At 42.2% G+C, this 20,512-nt stretch overlaps 1 protein-coding gene across 1 annotated transcript; it reads right to left on the reverse strand.

The window, feature by feature from the left end:
* Window positions 1–94: 94 nt before the first annotated feature.
* atr (ATR checkpoint kinase) lies at window positions 95–19,413 on the reverse strand. Its single transcript, XM_023420978.2, has 47 exons — window positions 19,229–19,413; window positions 18,956–19,047; window positions 18,089–18,241; window positions 17,040–17,947; window positions 16,783–16,922; window positions 16,332–16,508; window positions 15,941–16,104; window positions 15,613–15,765; window positions 15,191–15,389; window positions 14,849–15,105; window positions 14,474–14,670; window positions 14,207–14,307; window positions 13,892–14,063; window positions 13,586–13,741; window positions 13,303–13,497; window positions 12,823–12,918; window positions 12,541–12,630; window positions 12,072–12,167; window positions 11,696–11,826; window positions 11,324–11,467; window positions 10,948–11,041; window positions 10,710–10,835; window positions 10,350–10,556; window positions 9,755–9,868; window positions 9,502–9,617; window positions 9,112–9,232; window positions 8,863–9,000; window positions 8,605–8,779; window positions 8,113–8,279; window positions 7,827–7,991; window positions 7,611–7,702; window positions 7,291–7,382; window positions 6,974–7,151; window positions 6,703–6,888; window positions 6,152–6,311; window positions 5,647–5,826; window positions 5,211–5,353; window positions 4,998–5,095; window positions 4,652–4,881; window positions 4,223–4,357; window positions 3,808–4,008; window positions 3,522–3,665; window positions 2,433–2,740; window positions 2,084–2,237; window positions 1,754–1,905; window positions 1,349–1,454; window positions 95–1,204 (listed from the first exon to the last, which is right to left on the reverse strand). The coding sequence occupies exons 1-47, from the start codon at window positions 19,279–19,281 to the stop codon at window positions 1,031–1,033; spliced, it is 7,830 nt and encodes a 2,609-aa protein (XP_023276746.1). The 5' UTR covers window positions 19,282–19,413; the 3' UTR covers window positions 95–1,030.
* Window positions 19,414–20,512: the final 1,099 nt, after the last annotated feature.

Below are 20,512 nucleotides of genomic sequence, written 5' to 3' on the forward strand. Positions count from 1 at the left end.
CAATGAACGATTTAAAAAGAAACGCAGAAAACGCAATTTAGCTGCAAAGTACAACTACACATTCAGTACAATTTATACAAATAACAGTTCTGGCAAAAGTTTACTGCATTTACTTTGTCAGCCAATAAAGCAGACATTTTATCAATAATCAGAGCATTGTATAGTTCACAGGTCAGTTGTTTCCCATAGAAAAGTTCCTAGATAATCTTGCTGCAGAGTGTAAAGACAAGGGGGTCACCCACTGACATCATCAGAAAAGACAAGTTTCCAATAAGTGTTTGTTTGGAATGCTCCTCTTAATTTGAAACAAGTACGAATGGCTTCTATCCAAAAGCAAGTTGCAACAGCAGCCAAGCATTGACAAAAAGGAGAAAAGTAATTATCAAAAAAACAGAGACCGTTTGAGTGTCTGAACCCATGACTGAACATCAAAAACATTGCTCACTTGAAGAATTTCCACTTCCCTTACTCCATACTGGTATCCTCACCGAGTTGTCTTCAGCCGCTTACGCCTCTCATGAGGAAGCACTTAGCTCTAATTGGTGCTTGTGTGAAAAAGGTGAGCTGATTGGACTACTGGGTGTGTGCAGGAGAGAAAGAGAGAGACACAGAGGGGATTAAAGCAATCATCCGGCAGTGTGACTGCTACAGTGAATCTAAGGAGGGTTAAGAGATTAGAAAACACTCTTCTGAAAGACACATTTACCTTTAAAATAAAATTAGAAAAAACATATCCTTTATTACTAGGTAATGTACAGCAATTTAACACATATCCTTTGTTTCCAGAAAACAGGAAACTTTCAAGAATAACAGAAAGAGCAGAACAAACAAATGGCATTGTAAAGAGCTTTTGTTCTTATTGCAAAATGCATGTGCAGATATTTTCTTTATACTATTATACTTGCTGTGAGCCACATAATAGCACTTAAGGTTGTCTTGTGTAGGCATTTTATCACAGGAAAGCAGCCTTAATTCTCCCGAACTGCCTTCAAAGTGCTTTCCTCTCGTTTTGTAAATGTAGGTGTGCGTTTCATAGGTAGGGCCCCCAGCCCAGATACATCTGACAGAGCAGTTTGTCGTCTGTAGCTTCCTGTATGAGGTAGTGGACATGTCCCTCTATAGACAGAGGTAGACCCAGCACTTTATTCCTGCTCTTTATCACTCCCAGCAGACGCTGCTCGATGTCACACACGTGTGTTTTAGCCTGGTAGAGAAGGAGAGAAAAAGGTAAGACAATACAGTAATACCAATATGAAAAATGTGACATTTTTGGAATACATTAGACTCGCATGCTGCTGTAAATGCATATAAACATTCTCAGAGGCAAATTTCCAAAGTATGCTCACACCTTTTCATTAACTATCTCTCCTGTCTCATTGGCCTGAGCTTTGGAAAATCCTTTGCCTTGTTTGCTCCACTCCACCAGCGGGTCATGAAGGAAGGTCTTGAGCACACTTAGAGGGAAAATTAAAAACAGAAATGTTGAATTTAGAAACCTAATTGAGAGTTACTGTGTAGATTTGTGACAGAAAAAACACATACACAGTATAATCATGTATTAATTACATAAGAAATCCAATAAATTCAATATGGTCTTAAACTTAAATTTAGTTTGTTAATTGATGCTTAGGAAATTTATTCTACTTAGTGTTTTTTCAAGAAGAGTCTTTTACTTTTGCACCCCATTATATGTGTATACTTAGATTATGAAACAGGATTATTTGATAATGATAAAGCATTTATGTTTGTGTACCTCATGAGCGGCTCTCTCTGGTCCTTCATTAGTCTCAGAGTGACCTCACAGGCCTGTCTGAAGAGACCTTCGGTGCCCATGGGTCCCATAGCGTGGACCATGTTTTGGGTCAGGCGGAAGGGAACAACCTCAGGCACATCAAATGTCTCCCCCTAGTGGAGATATAGAGAAGGAGCATGAGAGAAACAGTGAAAAAGGAAATAACAGAAATAGTAATACATGACAACAACATATAAAATAATTTATTTTATTTTTTAATTAATTATTCAAAAAAATGTATAATATAAATCACTACAAAATATTTTAAGACAATTTGGGACAAAGACGAACCTTGTTAAAGAGGCAGTTGAAGTCGACGTGAACGCATTCCCCTGTGAAAGAGTCAAAGAGGATATTTTCTCCATGGCGATCTCCCAAACCCAGGATATAACCCACCATTGACATTACAGCGGTCGAGCGGCAGTACGCAGAGCGACTGCTGTACCTGCAAAACAAACACAATGAGTGGCCTTACATGTAATTTTCCCATTTATAACCATCCAAAAATATTTTTAAATTCATAACGATAACTGCTTATTTAATTAGTGCGAACATACACAGATACAGAAAAAACATTATTCACATGGCTTGTAAAAAAGCATCCCTTCTAAGTTTAATTGAGTTGTGGGGTGCGTTGTACCATGACGTGGGGTCAGGGAAGGTCCGGAGAAACCACTCGTGGAATACAGGGGGGTGTCGAGCACATAGCACTTCCTTGTGGATTCGTAGCTTCTCCTCAAAGGGAGCCGTCTTTGGTAGAATAAGTTTCCTGAGCTCTTTCCCCGACAAGTAGATACCTCTCTCCTTGTAAAGTTTGGTGAGGATGTGTCGAAGTCCAGCGGTGTTGTTGACCCATTCGATGATGCCACACTCCTCATTGAGGGGAATCACAGCGTAGGTACGGATATGTAGCTCCCTCCGCCTTGACTCAGCATCTTTACGTAGGCACTACACATAAACAAACACACACAGAAACCATGTAAACATAAATCCTGTCTCTTGACAGCGTAGTAACACAAATCCTGTAGACTCACAGATATGAGTTTATTAGGTACAATCTGATGGCATCCATACAACAGAACTGTAGTAAATCTAATCTCTATATTAATGTTGAAGTGTTCAATTCTACAAAGCAAAGAAAAAAAAAAAAATCCCAATAAGCTGGAAAAATACAACGCAGGTCCAACCTGTGAAGAAATAAAACTGGTCAAATTTAAAACACTGAGGGCCTCTGTAGAAGAAAGGGGAAGTTTATTGATGGAAAATTAGAATGATTATGTAGAAATCAGCAGGGAAGCTTTCATTCTCTTTTAATTGTCAGAAGATGTGATTAATTTATTGTATTTGTGTGTATATTTCTTTTTGCTATTGTTGTACAGGCACAATGTGCATTCCTTTTAAATATGAATTTGTATGAATGTAAATATATGTCTGTATGTACTTATGCATACATTGATATATTAATAAATATAACTGAATAAACAATGAAAAAGATGTATCTCTTTTTAACATGAATACTATAAATATACAGTTTTTTGTTGTTGTTTACTTAATTTTGTTTAAAAAAGTAACTATAAAATATAAAGCTATAATAATTGGTGGTGTTGTACTGGACTGTATACCAGTAATGCAATCCTGTATAAGTGAAAATATTGTAAAGATATAAGTTATAAATAAATTGATAACTCTGTGTACATTATATCACTTAAGAGTCAAACATCACACACACCTTATTGATGAGGCAGTTGAACTCCATGAGTCGGCAGTCCTTCCTGAGGTCGTCTTTAGGTTTACACATCATGGTGTAGCTCCGCCCGTCTGAACCCTTCAGACTGATCTTCTTGGGCTTTTGTAGGGAGGCCAAGATCTCCACCTGCACATACAGTCCGCAGACCATGGTTATAAGGCACATACCATGTACAGATGATTTTGTGATTATAAAAATCAAATTTACTGAAAAATGTCTGTAACATTGTGAGAATAATCAACGGCCTCATGCCCTCTCGCTCTCTTACAGCATCTTCGAAGCCATCCAGGTAGGCCCAGTGTCCGGGGAAGGCGTCGTGCTGTGTGTTTGTCCCACCTGTCGAGGGAAGTGTGGGGATGAGCACTGACTGCAGGGGGATCAGAATCTGGCTGAAGGTGGGCTCCTCCACCAGACGTTTCAGCTGCTTGAAGTGAACGCTCATGCTGAGGGCGGTGCTGTTGCCATCCACCTGAAGGACACATTCACAAACATCTGGTGATACCTTTATATACTGTTTTTTATTTGATCCAATCCTATGTTGTCACTTTAAAATTGAGTACGAACAATGCAAAACCAAAAAATTAAGATAACCTTCATAAGGGTAAAATAACAAGAGTTTGTAGTTGTGATTTAATTTTAATTTCATGCAAAATATATCTGTGTCAGTGTTTGTATGTGTGTACCGGCTTGTTGCAGAGCTCCAACAACTTGTCTGTCAGTCTGTTGGCGTCTCCGATGAATTTCTCCAGAGATTGTTTGAGACTGATGGCCTTTTTCAGAATCTGATTACAGCGGTTCATTCGCGTGGGGTAGGAAGACTGAAAGAAAATAAATCCACATAATAATTTTCAGAAAAGCAATTTGGTTGTTTAGTAAGTTTATGCAGGTACTGAAATGTGTGGCCTTTTAATGATGACACAAAATATAATACTGGGCTTATAATGTTAATAAAAGGAACATCTGTTGGATGACATTTAAAGTTAAAAAAGGAAAGAGGCGCAGGCACATACACAAGAATTAAGTTAGTTCATGTAATTAGTAGATGGGGAAATATGTAGGCATTCAACTTCAAAAGTGCAGTACATAAGACTCTGATCATTATCATAACGCACCTTGGAGACAGCAGTCATTAGCCACATGGCCTGCTGGGGGTACGCCAGGAAGACTTTGGCCACGATGGTCATGAGGACATTGAAGACCTCGTCACTGGAGTGACACACCCTGGAAATGAGCTGGGAGAAAGCAGTCAGGAACTGGTATGGCGCCAAGTTGGCGCAGTTTTCGCTCACTGCCACGTTGATTTTAGCCAGTTCCTGTCGCATCTGCCTGTCTACTCGCCCAGCTGAGGTGGAGGAATAAGTTGGCAGAATTTCATTGTTAGCAGTCGATGAAAAGCTAAAAGTGAATATGCCTTGTGTCAATCTTCATTTTACACTTAGGTAATATTTAGCCACCCACCTTTCTCACATTCACACACTTTGGCTCCAAAATCCAGCCAGAGAGACAACATGCGAGGCATGGCCTGGTAGATGTACTGGTTTCCATACTGCAAAGCTCTGGAAGGGAAATAAAATGACTGATGAAGAAACTAACGAGTCTAAGGTGGAGTACAGTTGCAACAGCATTTGCTCAGCTTTGATCACAATAAATAAACAATAAATCTGTTCTTACTTTCCAAAGTATGTGACAATGTATCGAATGAGGTTCCCCTGTTTCTCCAGCTTGTTATCAGTCACCATTGGCATCACTTTGTCGTAGTATTTGGCCAGGTAGAAGTTTCCATCCTCCCACTCCGGCAGAAGGTGTGTCACATCCTAAAAATAAAAACACAACACACACACTTTAAACACAGTAACTTCTTGGGCATCTGTGACGAGCAGCTGCAACATCACTGCTTTGTAGTCTGAAGATGAACATGAGTTATGGCCTGTAATATTTGCATTATTGCTGTTTCTTTCTGGACTGTCTAAATAAATTCCAAACTCAGCTCAGCTGTCCAGCTTGTTAATGTGATGGCAGCATTTACAAATTCACTGATCACTTCTAAAGCCTTTCACTTCCTGCTATTCCTGTGGTTCGTGCCTTCGACAAAACCCGTGGCGATTACTTTGTAAGCTTTCATGATGGCGTTGGACTCAAAGTTGGCGGTCTCCTCCATGAAGCGTCCCACCAGCAGCATGGCCTTGCCTTTGGTCTGCAGGCTGCGGGGGTCTGTGAGGGGCTGATCATCGGGAAAACACTGGGCAACACCCTTCTGCAGGACGATCAGGGCCTGGTGTACATCGCCCTGATGAGAGACCAGTATATTAGTGTTTTTTTCTGTGTTTGTGTCTGTGTACAGTACATGTAAAAAACTTATTTGACTTACAGAACATCTAAATTTGTTGACACTAATATGCATGTTAATACAAATGCAGGTGCACAGAAGGATCAGCCTTAAAAAACAGTTAAGATAGATGCAAAATGTGTTAGGTATAAGTTGTATTACTATAATTTATATAATAAAGTACTACTAATCATAGTAGACAAAACAACAAACTTAAAGTGAATATACTGTATTTTATGCATGAAAATCTGGTCCCTACTCTATATTCATTGTAGACTGATTGTACCTTGGACCAAAGCCACTTGGCCTTCTCTGTAACCAGCTCGGCCAGATGTGTGTTCTCTGCGTTAAGTAGAGCGTTGAAAGCAGTCTGGTGGTGTCCTGCCTTTCTGGCCACTCGGGCACTTTGTAGCCAGCACTCCCCTACCAGCTCCTGACACACAGACCTGCAGAGCAAACACAAGGACGGATCTGCCATGTGGTCTGGACTTGGTTAATTGACACTGATTTTGTTCAGATGTAGGAGCTTTGACAGCGTTTATTCAGTAGTAAAGAAAGAAAAAAGACACGGAGAAGAGGAGCCTGATATGATGCACATAGGGTAGATGATTGTTTTTTTTCTCTGACTTCTTGCTAGGTGTGCACATAAGTTATCTAAAAATAAAAAAGGGTAATATATATCCAAGAAATAAATACTGACAAGCTCAAGACAAGATCCCTTAGGCTACATCAAGAAAAAAAAAAGGGAGAGCTGGACATTCTTTAAGAGATGATGTGACAATGTGATTTAAGTGATAATGTGTATCTGTGTGCCTGCAGATGCTGCTTCGTCCTTACTGTGATCCCAGACTGAACAGGGCACGACGGAGAGCCAGGACGGGCTCCTTTGCCCTGAAGGAGTTCTGGGTCATCTCCAGTCGATCTGACCAATGGGGAGGCAGCTGGCTGAGACTGCGGGCAGAGTGTTCCCTCCGTTTCTGCAGCACAGTGAAAGTGTGCTCCAACTCGCTTAGCATGTGGAGCCTAAACACACAAGACACAGAATTAACTACAACAAGACGAAAGACAAAATATAATTGATTCTAGAAATACACCGACTCGCACAGACCTGACAATATACTCGTATCCCCTCTGGTAGGTTCCGCACTCGTAGCTGGCTGCAGACAGAGGGACCACCTGTTCCTTCCTCACGAGCTTCAGCTTCTCATAGAAAGTCTCAGCATCCTGCTTCTTAGCTGACAACAGCAGCTGGCCGAGCCGCACACCCCAGGTGCTGGACTGACGGTCTGGAGACACAATGGTAGTGTAATTACAGGGCTGGAGTTTTCTTGTTTTGAGTAGAAAATGTCAACAATAATAATTAGAAATGCTCATCACAAGCTACCAAAGCTAAAGCGACATCTTCACATTGCTTTTTCCGCTTACCCGAACTTAAGTAATCCTCCAGCAGGTCCCATTTTCCGAGCTTCCAGGCTGCCTCCACTCTGTAAGTGTTAAGCTCCGACTTCCACTGGTGCCTAAATGTGCACACAACGTTCTTAATTACTAATTAATTAATTAATCTATATATTATTTAAGTAGTTAAGTAGTTAAGTAGTTAGTTAAGAAACCATCAGTAGAGTTTAACATGAACATCATGATGAACAATTGATTTAAAGTGGGTTTAACTTTCCTTAAACATTACTGCTAGTGAGGAATCTGGGCCATGATTGACAAACATTGATGTGTCTGTGTGTTTCTCTCACTTGTTCGCCAGTACTCCATTAACCTGAGTGATGACAGTGGAGAGCTGTCCCAGGCCGAGCATAGAGGTCATGACCCCGTGATAGTGACCAATCTATAAACAAAGGGACATGAAAATGATCAAATAGGGAGAGAATTCAAGAAAGATGTATTGCTTAATATAAACAATAATACAAAAACAGACAAAAATGGTGATCTGTGTGTGTGTGTGTGTGTACCTGGTCTGACTCCAGTTGTATAGCACGGTCATAGCAGGCGGTGGCGTCTCGGAGCAGTCCAATGCTCTCATGCTCCAGTATCTGTTCCCGTAGCGACGGCTCCTCCCTCCTCAGGGCATTCACCCCTCTCACTCCATCAGGCTCATGCATTGCAGCATACAGTGTCTGCAGCAGCCAATAGTAAAACACACGTCATACATTCAGATGACTCATGTTGTAAACTATCAAAATGTATCAGCAAGGATTTATAAAAGTGACATTTTCAGTTCTCTACACTGTCACTGACCTGCAGGAAGGTGAGATGGTCCTGGATGTTCTCTTTATTTTCTAGTATGTAAGCTTCAAAGTGCATGAGGGCGCGAGTGTATGCTTTGGATCGTAGAGAAGCCTTGGCCAGAACGTCCTGTGGAATACCCTTCAGGAAGGCCACCACTCGCTGATAATCCCCACTCTCTGGGATGACACATTTTAGTTTTGCATTAAAGCATTATTAAAAGATGGAGGTTAGTGAAGAACAACGGGAAATTCACTTACATACGGTTCATCAAAACTGATGTGTAGGTATTGAACTAATTACAGCTTACAAAGTAACTAATCAATTTTCATGTAAATAACTGTTCTGTTGTCAAGTTTCTGTCAAAATCAATCATGCAAATACAGATCTACAAACACAAGGGGTTTCAGTAAATGAATGATCATTTACACCGAATGTGTTTCAACGCAGCAGAGAAAACCTCAGAGACTTAAGATTAGTGTGCTGGGTGATCGTGTCTCTTACCGTTGTGTTTGTTTGGTTTGGAGTAGAGGATGTGGCGGCTCCACTGTGTGAGGTGAGACAACATGCTGAACACAGTCTGAATGCTGAGCTGCGATAGGCTGGAGGCTGTCTCCTGGACGCGCATCCCTCCTCGCCCATCACCATCTTTCAGTACGGCCAGCATCTCCTCCGTTACCTGGAGGGAGGAGTGTTGTTACTTCAACTTCTTCTTATCTTATCTTCTTGTGCACGTGTGTGAGCGTACAGACGTGTCCTCACCTCCTGTTGCTCTGCAGGTGTGCAGCCCAGCAGCATGTACAGCAGAATATGAGGCAGCAGGTAGATAGTGACCTTGTAGTCGTGTTTGATGATGAAACTGCAGCAGGTGAACACCTTACTGGCCAGCTCATGTCTCACCTGGAAAGAAAACCCAACAAAAACCAACTCCTAAAACGTCTGACTTCAAGCACGAGTCAGTGTCACTGTAGAGATGAAAGTTCTGCTAAATTCAAAGAGAGCTCAGCTAACCTTGCTGATGAGGTAGCCGGCCCAGGTGGCTGACCAATCAGAGAACCTGCTGCCTCTGTTACTCAAGTACACTGGTTTCTTCAGTTTAGACCAGTTCACCTCCTTCTGGCTGCTCTTATATCTGCAGTGAGAGAGGAAAAAGGGGAAGAGGGGGAGTAAGGAAGCAGCAAGTAAAGAAGAGGACGTAATAATGAATGCATTGTAATTAAAGTAGGATCGAGAGTAAAAGAAGAAGAAAAAAAGGTAAGAGAGGAGGAAGGAGGGAGGAGAGAAGAGAGGAGATAAAGGATGAAGAAGAAAAATATGTTTCACATGAGGGATTTGAATTACTTGAAGAGAAAGGGTCCGTGAGTATGTTCTGTGAATGTGCGCGTGTCTAAACTTGAATACCTGCTGTTGAGGTGAGGTTCCAGTATTTCCTGGATCTGCTCTGGGAATCTCCTCCACAGACGCCGACCCGGAGAGTCGGTCCGTCCCTCACGACACTCAAAGATGGACAGCAGCTCCTAAAGTGCCCATGAAAGCATCAACATGAACACAGATAACAGACAAAAGACAGAAGTCCCCCCAAAAAAAAGATACGTAAAGGCACACACACAATTTAAAGATGATGGTTTTGTTAAGTGAGTGTGTGTCTGTGTACCTGAATTGCATACGCAGCTGAGTCCTGTGCTCTCACATTATCAGCATAAGCCAGGAAGGTTCTGGTGAGTTCGTTCAGCAGGTCGTGGGCAAAGTTGGGATCATCAACCCCACTCTGTAATGGAGGAAAATGAACATTATCCTTTGGTTCCCTATAGACCTTCAAATAATCTCTCTCGTTTGTATATTTAAGGCATAATGAAGAGTGAGCTCACCTTAGCTCAGCTCACATCAGTATGTGTATGAGATGAAATGGCAGCTATGCTCAAAATGAACATATTAAAGCTCCAGTTTTGAGGGTTTTATACTTTGTACTTGATTAACACAGGATTGAGATTTTTGCTTGTTGAGAGGAGCTGCGTCTCGATCCCACAGACATCCAGCAGCTGAGTTAATTGACTAAACAAAACTGAAGCGTAAACCAGAGACATAAAACACATTCATGGATTTGTTTGGCTCTGGTTACGTACGAAATATTGCAAAATTCACCAAAATCCATCTATATTCCAGTGACAGTGAATGTGTATTGTATCATATGCACATTGTGCTATTAGCTGCACTTTGTTCCTACACAGTGTTGGTGTAGCCAAGCTTACCACAAATGTGTTGCGGTCACCATGGGTGTGTGTGTGTGACAAGTCCAGACGTCCCGGGTCCACGGCCCCCAGCTCCCCCAGACACTCCCCACAGAGGAGCCTGGCCTCTGGGGACGAGTCCTGGCAGCCATTTAGCAGCACCGACACCAAGTTTGAGATGACTGGCTCCACAGCCTCACTTGCACAAACCTGCCGCAGCAGCCACTCCTGCAGTCCACGACACACACAGAAATACATTTATTGTTAAGTAAAGAACATTTTAGTTCATTTCAGATTTGCAGGACCAGGAGGGGGAGGCACCGAAGACAACGGGATGAGCTGTTACCTCGTCTAACAATGTGTGTCTGTGAGTTTGTGTACCTGGTTGCTGTGCATCATATCCCTGAGGCTGGTGAGTGCATGAATCCTGACGTCAACATTTTCATGCTGAACGGCTCTCATAGAGAGCTGCAGTGCTGCGGCCAGGTCACTGCTGCTGGCTGTGAGCTGGGGCGGAATCAGACATGGCATATCACTATTTGTTGTATATTTTCAACTTTAACACCAACGTTTTCTGCCATCTACCATCCTTCATTGTACTCTTTCTGCCCACACTGACCTTCTTGTAATCCTGCAGAACAGTGTGGATGTCCTTTAACTCAGGGTGATCCGGTAGAAAGTAAATCTCATGGAGGTAGTCGTTGACTTCTTCCCTGTGATAGATCGACTGCATTAAATCACTGCTGTCAGGTAAAAGCAAGGAATCTGCTACATCTACAGTGTGTAGTGAGATGACATGAAAGCCTTTGCACATTTTTGGATTAACTCAATTATTTTGATGTTATAAACATTTTAAGGGAATAGTCTGCAGTGTTGCGAAGCACAACTCACTGTCTAATTTTTGGACGCACCTCAAAGATGTGCGTGTGTTTCGTATACTGATTAAATGGTGATCAACCATGTTTCAAGAAAGTAGGAAAACATGGTCGTGTTACCTTTTGTCCAGTATGAGGAAGCGGATAATAGCAGCAGTTTCTTTGGGCTGCAGAGGGATCAGGGGAAGGAGAGCAACGATAACATGACTCAGTAGAGGACCCAGGTGTGCAGGCTCCACACTCCTCACAAAACAATCCCACGTCCTGTCCACACAGGGATGACACAAAGATAAATGATTTGTTTAAACCTTTGGTGTAATAAAGAAGAGAAAGAACAATTATATGTAGACGTGGTCAGGTTGGTAAGGATCTGGAGGGATGGTTTTTAAATAATTTTGAAAAAAGTTAATGTGTCACTTTTGACAACTACAGAAGCCAAATGCTACTTATGTACACTTTCATTGTGACTTCAAATTGTGTATGTGTACTGACTGGCAGCAGAGCAGAGGGAAGTCCTCTCTGTATCGCAGGCTGGTGCGCAGCGTTGTCATCATCTTCACTCTGACAGAGCTGATGTGTTTGGAGCCCATGAGCCGCATTAGAGCCATCACACTTGTCAAGGCCTGTACAGAAAAGAGAGGAAAGGCGAGGACTGTTTTTGAACTGTGCGAACCAAGCAGAGTTATAGCGGAGAAACAACATCTGCCCACTCAGATAGAAAACCCCTGATGTGAAAAAGATTTGGGTTATTCTCGCTGTTAACTAAACAATATTGACCTCTACCCATGCCTCATTGAACTTAATCACTATTGTGATACATTGTCAAATCTGCAGTTATTAAATTAGTTCTGAGTGGTGAATCTCTCACCAGCTTTTTGCGGTCCTTCTCTCCTGCACTGGAGCTGAGCAGCTGCATGTTGAAAAAGGCGAGAATTCCCAGCAGCTTCGGCTGAAGGTAATCTGCCTGCCACACAATGACCAAAGCAAAGGAAAGTGAGAAAAATTACAGATATATGTTAAAAAATGGAGAATGTTGATTTATTGATAATTAAGTTTGTAAAAAAAAAAGAAAAACATAAAAAATAACTGTTCTCAGTTGCTTGCATGTGACTACAACCAACAACTGGTTTCTTTATCAATTTATCTACAGATTTATATAAATACACCATGTGCATGTTTAAATTAGTCCAGATATGATTTTTTGTTTATCAAATTATATAAATATAATATTAATATGAAGTTTATATAAATATATAATAATAGATAAATAAAAAATGCCAACCTATCTGTTAAGCCAAAGCACAACATAAGGCTGTCACACCGTATTTGACACCTACCATGCGTTCTGGTGTAGTGATGTCCCGGGGACCCCGGTATGGGTCATCATTGGATGCAAAGGAGGCCAGGATTGCCAGACCATTGAATACCTGCAGTACATAGAAGTGTAAAAAATATATGTGAACAATAACTAGTTTTAAAGCACACTGGTTGCACTCTGTGTGCAACAACAATATATACTGAAAAAGGATTCATTTGTAGGGGAACCTGTGTGTGTGTGTGTGTGTGTGTGTGTGTGTGTGTGTGTGTGTGTGTGTGTGTGTGTGTGTGTGTGCGCCGACCTGCTGGTAGTGCTCTCCAAGGCGCAGCAGCAGCTCGTTGTGGAGACCCTGGAAGTCTTGCCTTAACAGAGAGCCCAGTTCAATCTCTGTCTCACTCTGGAGGAACATTAGGAAAGCAAACATAAATCAGTCTGGTAATTGAATTATTTACTATGGGGACCACTGCTTTATTTATTCACCCTGTCAGAGAAAGCCTTGCAACACAGCTGGGGCTAACACCACCAAAGTGTTACTATATGTGATTAACACCCTTGGATCTTTATTTTGGCTTGTGGTAAAGCACAGTGCTTGGAGATGCTGGTGTTATGAAATGTTTATACTCTGTTCTGTGACAATGACAGTAACGTCTAAATTCATTATTAAACACTACAGCCACAAGGTGAAAAATTGCAAGACTCACAATGCAAGACTAATTAGTCTGTTGTCTTTACTGTGTAAATAATTACAGATTACAGCTAGGTAGGGTTATATTATTAATACCTGTAGGTAGTGGAAGGCCCTCTCCAGCTCCTCCTTGGTGCATGAACAGACCAGATGGCTGAAGATGTATTTGAAGTTGTTGATCAGGATCTCTCTCCTGTTTGCTTTAAGCTCATTGGCCAATGTACGGATGAGGGAGGAGCCTGTAGAGCTCGCCTTTGCTGCCAGGTAGGGCAGCAGCACCTGGAGGGTCCTCTACATATAAAAGCAAGCATAAAAGCAGACATGCTCAGGAGAACATTCAGAATCAGATGAGAATGGTTGCATTCGTGACTGTACATACAGTGAGGAAGCGGTGGAGGTCGGGGAAGTCAAAAGCGTGTGCGATCTGAGCCAGGATGTCCAGGGCCAGCTCTCTCTGATTGGCTGACTCGCTGCCCTGGTCAGGTGTGCTCCGCAGGGCTGAGGCATGACGCGAGTGCAGCGACTCCACGAGGAACTACAAAAAAAGAAAAAGAAAGAGACAATTAATGGCACAATGTCTGTTACAGTTTTTTTTTTTTGCATTTTCACCTTTATTGAACAGTCACAACAAAAACACTGACTTTCCAACAGCAAATTCTGCCCTGGATTTAATCAGATTTTATACCTGGCAAATAGGGTTCTTGTACTGACTGAAGAGGGTTTGCAGTTTAAGGCCTTTGGCGGTGGCCAGAGCTCTGATCTGAGTGTAAGCTGCGACAGACACAGAGGATGACTTGGACAGCAGACAGTGGAGCAGACGCAGCAGAGAGAACGACACCAAACTTCCCTGAGATGCCCTGACAGAAGAGGAGAGGGGAAAAATAAATGAAAGTTTCACCACAACAGTCATCTACAAAGCACTTTTCAAAACGGTGGTACTTTAGGAAGAGTAACAAATATCACCTAACTAGAGTGACAGTCACAGTAAAATATTAGATACCTGCCAATCTCTCCGGTGGTCAGGATGAGAGTGTTGCGCAGGTCGTCATCTCTGTTGAGTTTAGCGTTGTTGAATGCCTCCTTAAGTCGTGCAACCAGGAGCTGGGATAGTGAGAAGAAACACACACAATCGATCTCACTGTTATTCTCAAAAAAAAAAGAAAAAAGTATTTATTCTAGTCATAAGTCAAAGTCAAGGATGCATACCTACCAAAAATAATCGTTATAATATATTTATAGTGAAAATCTTACCACTATTATTACTCACATCACTCAGGGAGCCCTGCTCTGAGTTTTTGTTGGTCTCCGTTAGCAGGAAACGAACTGATTGGCCGAAACAGATTCTGACCACTGGATCTGAGTCCTCCATTAGGCCAAGCAGAGCACAGAGAACTGCCCTGGATTCGCTGTCGCCACCAATCAGATTCACATGTTGGCAGAGGTGAGGCAGAGCTTCTAAGAAAGCTGGAACAGTGAAATACATAAAACAGATAATTGCTTTCTTAGAAAACAATAATTTAACAATAAAGAAATTTGCAGCAATGAACTGTCCAGTATACTGAAGTACACGTACTTTTCTGCTGACTGGATATTATATCAGCTCATTATGGAAGAAAACATAAAATGGGAAAACCTGAAATACCTTGTTTGACACTGCTAGGAGCTTGCTGTCTGAGCAATGGCAGAAAAGGTCTGACAAAAGTTGCCCTGAGGGATGGAAGAGCATTTCCAGCATGCTCTGTTGCAAGGCTGAGGCGGAGGCTGAGGATTCTGGGAAGACAGGGGGACTCTGCTTGAGCGTCACTGAGCAGGGAGACCCCTGATTGGATACAGCTCAGCTGACCGATGGACCTGGCAAGCTCCTTCTTTACCTGCTCCGAACTGTCCTCCAGCGTGGAACTGTAAATGTCCAGTTTACACAGTGTAATAAGTCACACTGCAAAATAAATCCAACAATGACAGCAAAGTGCGGGAGTTTACGTACAGCAGAGTACTGCTGATGAGGCTGTGATGTGTGTTTCCCAGGTGGTGAAGAAGAACAGGGAAGGCCCTGACTGCCGCCGCTCTCACCACCTCATCTGGACTCTGTAGCGCCTTAGAAAACACACACACGCGCCACGTCTCACACACACCACGACGCAGGATGGCCAGCAGCGACACACAGTCGACCTGGACCTCAGGTGCTGGAAAGACACGCAAGTTCAACGTCAAGTTATCACAATGATATCATGATCTGGTGACGTTGTCTAAAATTATGATTCCTTGAGTGATTGTTCAACTGATTTGAGCCAAAACTAAAAATATTTACATCCTGATTTCACAAAACCGACGCAGACAGCCACTACAGGCGACAACAAATTCATTTAAAATTTTACTTGTGAGTTGCGATGCAGCAGAGATACTCACAGTAACAGAAGTTTAGTCTCTGAGCCAAGGTAGAAAGCCAGGAGGGGAATCCTGAACTCTTATAGGCTGAGACAGACTTGTTCTCACATACCCAGGGAAGAGATAACAGAGCACACACATGCCGCTGGAGCCCGTCCTCACTCTGGCTGCTCACTATAGTCACACATACATAGGAGGGGGATGGGGGGGTGGTGGAGAAAATGAATTAATTTTTTTGTTTTTAAAATAAGTAATGCAAAATAATAGTGACAATATGCTTTTATTATGACATAAAAATCCACCACAGCTGCAAATTTAATGTGTGTTTTGCATGTGTGTCTATCCTTACTTGTCAGGTACAAGATAGAGTCAAGGACCCCGACAGTCGTCTGGAGAGCAGACTGAAAGTAGTTCTGGTTTGAGACAGGTTGAGAGCCTCCTTCTAACACTGACTGACAGCTCTTCAGAGCCCTGCCCAGAGTCTCTGAAGGCACCCAGAGGGGAGGAGAAACACTGTTGCCAAAGAGACAGAGAAAGAAAGAGTGACATTATCAGAATATGTAACAAAGCTCTGTGAAAGGCGTGTCACAAAACTGCTGCATGCCAGCAAAATAAGTCATTCTTATAGTCGGGTGATTAATAAAATAACAGAAAGTTGGCATTTCCGCGTGAGAAAGGAAAAGACAAAAGATAGAGAAACAGCACTCGAGTGGCAGCATGTGTATATGTTGGTGTGTTACCTGGTGGGAGAGGAGCAGAGGGCTGCCAGGTGGAAGGTGAGGGCCAGACCCTCCAGAGCAGAGAGAGTCTGTGTGGTTTCAGGTTCGACAGAGTCCGAGTTCAAAAGCGCCAGCAGCTCCTCCAGCCGACTGTTCACCACAGCCCACACCTCGCTCCGAACACGCATGTCCAACTCACTAAGGAAGTTTTACAGGAAATCTGGTATATTATATATTTTGAAACTAGTGACAAATCAAAAAAAAAACTCCCTTTTATGTTTCCTTACATTTTCACTAAAGCAAATGTAAAATTTTAGACTTCCAAATTAAGCAACAGACCCGTACACCCCCCACTCCGTCATATTTCATTGCATGATATGATACAATGCACTATGGTGTCTTTTGCAACACTAAGCCTGACCACTGGACTACTTCTGTAACAGAACACAGTTGTGAAGGTTAATGAACTCACGCTGATGATGTTTTTGTTGTCTTGCTGACAGAACCAGCAGATTTGCAGGATTTCTTGGCAGCAGTCTCTCCATCTTCTGCTTCCTTCATCACCGTAGTAGTCTCAGCCTTCAGTGCGGCTTGAAGAAACCCCTCAGCACACTGCAAAACACATGCAACACAGTCAGTGTGAAGACGGCAAGAATAAAGAGCTGTGACAAATACCGCAAGAACAAGAGAGAGATTTTACAAATAAAACACAAAGAAATAAAATCATACTTTAGCTTGATTTTCTGTTCCAACGGTGCGTGCTAGTGTCCTGCAGACCGCTGTGACGCGCTGTCTCCTTAACATCGTAGCAGTCTCATAAACTGGGGCAACAGATAGTAAGAAGCTGAACAGCAAGCACAGTGATTCAGTAACTTCTGTCCCCAACTTGACACCTGCTCCTCCAAGAGTACAAACACACTCAAACATCTGCGAGAGATAGATGGGCTCAAAGTGTGTGTCAGAGGCACCGGATGACTGAAACACACAGCGAGTCAGGTGCAGCAGCTCCCCTTCATAGGGCTGTGTCTCATCTAAGCATGTGTTTGCTGTGCATGTATAGGAGTGTGTTTCCAGCAACTGAAGGTAGGCTGTGAAGAACTCATGGCCTTGCATCACAGGAAATCCTCCCAGCTCCACCAGTCGCCTCAACATCACCATGGAGATCTTCCTCAGCTTGATGTTGCCGTTGGCGAGGACGGAGCAAGCCGTCTCCCAGGCCACACTGAGATCATGACGGGAAAGCACTCCCCTCAGGGCGTCAGTTACGACACCTATCGCCACGGCGGTGAGCGACTCCAGCGCAGCAGGTGAGGAGAGCACAAGAGGAGAGGGAGTGAGGTACGAGGAGACACAACCACGGGACAAACTGAAGCACTCGAGTGTCACAGGCCACCGGTTCTGCGTGTCCAGAGTGTGTCCTCGTCCTGCGAGTGTGGCAATGTGGGCGTACAAGATGTTGCTGAGGTCCTGGGCCAGAAATATGAGTTCCTGAGTGAGGTGGCTGGAGATGAACGGCGCCCTGACTCTCAGGGTGTGAAGTAAAGAGCACAACACAGCATAGACACGTCTGTGGATGATGTCACAGTCTGGAGCTGCTGCCACACGAAGCAAACGCACCGCCACCCACTTACTGAAGTCTGAATGAAAGGAGGGGAGGGATGAGGAGACATTAGAGGGGAAAGCAAAGAGGGAAACACGAAATAACCACAGTTATTACGGATTCAAGACTTTTTTTTTTTTTTTTTTAAATCTCAGAAATCTTTAGGAGAATGTCCTACTTGTACAGCTCTGTGTGGTGTCTGGATACTCCGCAGGCTGGCAGGCAGGATTGGCAAACATCAGAGATGAGGATTTTACTATGTGTTGCACAAAGTCCAAGAGCATCACGCAAGCTGGCTCCGAACTGGACTTCTTACTCAGCCCCAGAGCGACTGGAAGAACACAGACAATCTGGAGATCAGGAACTTCAATACACAATCCACAATCTCTCTTTAATTAATCTGCTCAAGGTCTGACACGTGCAACCTGTGGCAAGAAGTCCGACAAACGCTGCCTCACTTGTGTGAGTGTTATAAGCCAAAACAGGTAGGAACTACTTCATTAACCTCTTCAACTGCACAGGGCCTCTCTAAGGTCACTCAAATGACAGAACACGATCTTAAATGTTAGACAAGGGATTTGGAAACAATAGACAGAAGTACAAAGTGAAAAGCCAGATAGGTGCCGATACGGCTGGTTGATTGTTGAATTTCTGATGGTTTATTGCAAAATATGGAGGCCTAAATGAAACTTCAGGAAGAGCCCAAGCCAAACAGCCCTGGTAAGTAGTTGCTATGATACAAAACAACAATTAAAACAAAAATAATTTAATGAATGTAATAGTATTTGGCTGACATGTCAAGTCTTGAGTGCACCAGTCACCGAGATTCATGAGGACATTAAAAACTAAATTTGAAAAGGGGAACAGAAGTCACAGCTGGATATAGTCTCAAATAAATGAAACATAATATCACAAGGAAAATTAATTAACAGCATCCATCAAAAACTGAACACTACAGCCTTTATAGGTTTAATAAGCTGTGATTTAAGACTGTACTGTGCTGTCAGGTGTTTCTGTTTGTATGTGCTTGATACTCCTGACTTACCGACATCCACATCCGTCAGTATCCTGTCAATGAACTGACAGAGGATCTGTCGAGGTTTCTGCACCGCCTGTTCATACTCAGCCGCGCTGGCACTGCAAATACCAACATGGTGTAACGTTATTTATTTAAAAAACAAACAAACAAAAAAAAACATGGTACAGCATTTATCTTTCATTAATTTCAGCGAGTGTTTTATAGATAAGACAAAACTTTGTTCAACCTAAAGCTGAAAGTCTGTTAGTTGTTGTTAACTTAGCTTAGCCGCTTACTCACCTAGCTAGCTCCTGAAGAGCCGGTATCATCGCGGACATCTCCAGTCCTTCCATTTTTACAGCAGCTTGGTGTGTCGCTATTTTTAACAACTTCGTCGAGAAATTATATCATGGATTTGTCATTTAATTCTCACCAGGACGCTGCCACATGTCCTGTGCATTATAGCCAGTCTTTCGAAAACTTTCGCTCCAAAATGACGTTTATGTTTTGATACGGAAGCCACCGAGAGTCAATATACCTACAAGATCACTCGAACGGCAAATTGCGCCCCCCTTTTTTTCATACCGCAGTAAAATATTTAATTTCTTATGAAAATTTATGGAGGTAAATTGCAATATTATTTGTGTTAATAATTTGACAATCAGTGAGAAGATGTGTAATCTGTAAATATTATAGTGGGCCATGCGCCCAGCCAGCAAGTGGCAAACTCAGTCTTGAAATAGTAGTTTGGAGTAATAATATTATAGTTACAATTATCATTGTCATTAACATTTAAACACACAGATCCACACACCCACACAGCTAATTTGGATACACCAGGTCTTAAGGAATTGTTGAGTGAATGAATTTCCTTGTTTGGAAGATCTCTTTCATGAATTCATAGGACATGATGATTAAAAGATCTGTGGCTGAAACACCAGTCTAATTTAGCCACAAATAACTTCATGTTATTGCCGTCATGCCCCTGTGTTTCGTGTATTTTTATATACTTTTGCTCTGTGAGTGGTTTTAATGGAACATTTGAAAAACATAAAATAAAGTTAAATACAATACGTTGTTTAATGTATTATGTTTTTATGCATTTACTCAAAGGAACAGCACCTGTTAAATTAATCTTATTTAGATTTCTGTCCAAAATCAGTAAATATTCATTATGTTCACTTTAGAATCATTACGTTTTGTTTTTTTATTTTTACCTTACTATCTTGTTTTGTAGCCAACACTGGCAGGTAAGGTGACTGTCATTGTTTCATCTCACATCAGTATTTAATTTGTGATAGCCAGAATTAGCAGCTAATGTTACACTCATCATTTAATTTAATGTGTGAAGGTCAAACATAGCAGCTAGGTTTATTGAAAAAATAATAATACCCCTTTGACCCAGCATGAACAACCAACAGTGTGTTCATCTCCCCAAACAAACCAGAATTATGAACCAGCATAAACAGTCTAAAATGATAATAGATTCAAAACTGTTTCAATTAAAGCGATGTGGTTATGTACTCATGGACTAACAAATGTTATAATCTACCAGATTTAAACTTCTGAATGTTCTGACAACAC

This window comes from Seriola lalandi, unplaced genomic scaffold (assembly GCF_002814215.2).
Source record: "Seriola lalandi dorsalis isolate HSWRI2012SDOR001 ecotype SW California unplaced genomic scaffold, Sedor1 jcf7180002054660, whole genome shotgun sequence".
NCBI lineage: Eukaryota > Metazoa > Chordata > Actinopteri > Carangiformes > Carangidae > Seriola > Seriola lalandi.